The sequence below is a fragment of the Sceloporus occidentalis genome, unplaced genomic scaffold (assembly GCF_023333645.1).
Source record: "Sceloporus occidentalis isolate IW3139 unplaced genomic scaffold, rSceOcc1.0.p SCAF_120, whole genome shotgun sequence".
In the NCBI taxonomy this organism is placed as follows: domain Eukaryota; kingdom Metazoa; phylum Chordata; class Lepidosauria; order Squamata; family Phrynosomatidae; genus Sceloporus; species Sceloporus occidentalis.
Window position 1 is genome coordinate 574,698 of NW_028317100.1, and position 2,535 is coordinate 577,232.

Below are 2,535 nucleotides of genomic sequence, written 5' to 3' on the forward strand. Positions count from 1 at the left end.
TTATTCATGATATGATAGATGGTAACATTGAAGAGTGGCATGTATTGTTTATGACATCATCGAGGGTAACATTCTAGAATGTTTGTGTTGTTTATGACATCATAGGTACAAGTCTATAAATCCCCCGGTAATTGAGAAACCGGCTAACAGACAAGCGAGAGGAGTCTAGGAGTTGGTCTGATTTTTTTCTGCGGTTCTTCTTTCGAGAAAGAAACAAGAAAACTAACTATCGGGTGACGCCATGATTCGGGTGTCACACATCACGTTTGTGATGGGCTTGGTGCTTCTAGCACAAGCCACTATCTCACTTGGTGAGGAAGGGATCACTGTGGCCTGTTCTGCCCAAATTCCCTGTAAAATAGCCGTTGCCTCCCATAATCCCATCATCCTAACCTGTGTGAACAGGCCCACGGACGCTTCCATTTATTGGCAATATGTAGATATTTCCAATTCCAGCGCAAAACCCGTTACCCTCGTCCAAAGTCAAGGTTCGATCTCCACCATCCCGACAAAGCTTCTGGAACTGATGAAACGCCCGACGCTGATATCCGGCGATCTGAAGATTCTCTCCCCGGAAGTGAAAAACACCGGAATCTATACCTGCAGATATGGAGAGGCGGTTCTAGCTCATTACGCGCTAGATGTCCAGAATGTAGAAGACATTTACATTTCTCATGCAAGTCTGGGGCAGATGGTGCAACCTAATACCACTTTGGACTTTGGAGATAAGGGTTCGGTTGAAATGTTCACGGTTTGGGAGGAATGGCAGCCCTGTGACAGGTGCGGGGTTCAAGGAGAGAGGAAGAAGCTTGGCTTTTGCTACGCCAGGATGAACATCAGCTTGGATCTGGAAGAGAAGGTTTGGCCGTGCGGCCTCCTGAGAGCCATCTTCAAAGAACTTCAACCTACTCATAAACCTGAACTCAGGATAGAGATGTGTGAAGACAGCTGCAAGGAACCAACATCTTCCGAAAATGAGGTTCAGCTTCTTCTGACTGATAACTTTTATACAAACCTCCACGCCGACGCATTACTCAAATGCCCCACGGCCTCCATTTACAGGTAATGATCTATATCTCATCAAATTTAAAGCGGAAGTCCCCCAACGCTGTGTAAAGTAATAACCCCCCAAGAGCTGTATAAAGTAATACCCCCCAGCTTTGTATACAGTTATAACCCCTAGGGCTGTACACAGTAATAACCCCCCCAGCGCTGTATACAGTAATATAACCCCCCAGCGCTGTATAGAGTAGCAGATAAAATGGAATGAAGGATAGTTATTTACTCTTTCTATGCATTATTTTGCAGACCTGTTTACTGGGAGCGTGAATGTGTTTCTATATCACGTCTACAACAGCTCCGTGGCAGCAGCCCGTATATTTTGGATAACGCCACCGGCGGGGGATCCTTGCTTATTCCAAATCTCAACCAATCAGATGCCGGAATTTACAAATGTTACGTGGATCACCGCCTGGCCGGGAGGTTTAATGTGATCGTCCATAAGCTGCAGTACACGTGGGAAGCGTGGCTCTATACTTCTCTGGAGTCACTGATACTTGGCATCGTCTTATTCCTAATCTTCCTGATAGTTCTAGGCATTGCCTTGGCTTTCAACAAACCTTTCAGCGATGCCATCAGCAAATTACCGGTGTAAATGTGTTCAGCCTCATGTCTAACTGCCAGCACCTTTACGTTTGTTATCAACTGGAAATAAAAGACATGATTTTGGAGGCAAAATTAATGTATCATGTATTGGGATTGATGAAGATGCTTTGACGTCCATCAAGAAATTTGTCTACTCTGCATAAATTGTCTACTCTCAGGGTTTTTACTAGACTTGCGCATTCGTCTTCGGGCGAACATGAAAACGAGCACGAAGAGGCCGTTTTTTGTTCGTTCCGAAGACACGCCGAAGAGAATACAGTACCGGCAAAACGTAGGAGAAGACGAAGACTCACAACCACGAAGAATCGAAGATTCTTCGTGTTCGTCTTCGTTTTTGCCGCGCAGCCGCCAAAATTTCAAACAGGAGTGAGCTGATCTCGTCTGTCCAATCAGCTCACTCTTGTGACGTCACGCTAAGGGTCTCGTCCAATGCCTGTGCTGCTGTTTTTTGAATTCTGAAGGCGCCTTTATAAGACCAGAGCTTGCCTGAGAGATCCATTCATTTTTCGCTGTGACTGCTTTGGCAACACTGCTGTGCTGCATCCGAGCGTTACAGAGAGATTGTTCTGTTCTGTGTGAGACTGGTAAGCCTTAGCCTGCCATTTCTTACAGTGTACTTCATCCTCACTTCAGTGCTACTTAATATAATTAATAATAATAATTTGATTAATTTATTTTTTTTTTATTTAATTTGTCATCAACTGTAGTGTAAGTGCTGTTGAGTTGACAGTGCACCCAGTGTCTCAGTGGCACTGGGGTGCCCTTGCCCTGGGCTGGCACTAGTGCCTACTGCCTGTCCTGTTTAAATAAATTAAATAGAATTTATAAATAATAATTTAATAGAGTCTATAATTTAATAGTTCATTATAA

At 44.3% G+C, this 2,535-nt stretch overlaps 1 protein-coding gene across 1 annotated transcript; it reads left to right on the forward strand.

Annotated features, from left to right (window-relative positions):
• The first annotated feature begins 241 nt into the window (after positions 1 to 241).
• On the forward strand, positions 242 to 1,654 carry LOC149282237 (protein FAM187B-like). The gene is made up of 2 exons (XM_089498425.1): positions 242 to 1,062; positions 1,309 to 1,654. Exons 1-2 carry the CDS (start codon positions 242 to 244, stop codon positions 1,652 to 1,654), a joined length of 1,167 nt encoding a protein of 388 aa, XP_089354551.1.
• Positions 1,655 to 2,535: the final 881 nt, after the last annotated feature.

Excerpts from the sequence above, each read along its gene's own strand:
- LOC149282237 (XM_089498425.1), top strand. The coding sequence starts at position 242 with ATGATTCGGGTGTCACACATCACGTTTGTGATGGGCTTGGTGCTTCTA. Across the intron at positions 1,063-1,308 it reads CCCACGGCCTCCATTTACAG|ACCTGTTTACTGGGAGCGTG; the intron begins GTAATGATCTAT and ends ATTATTTTGCAG.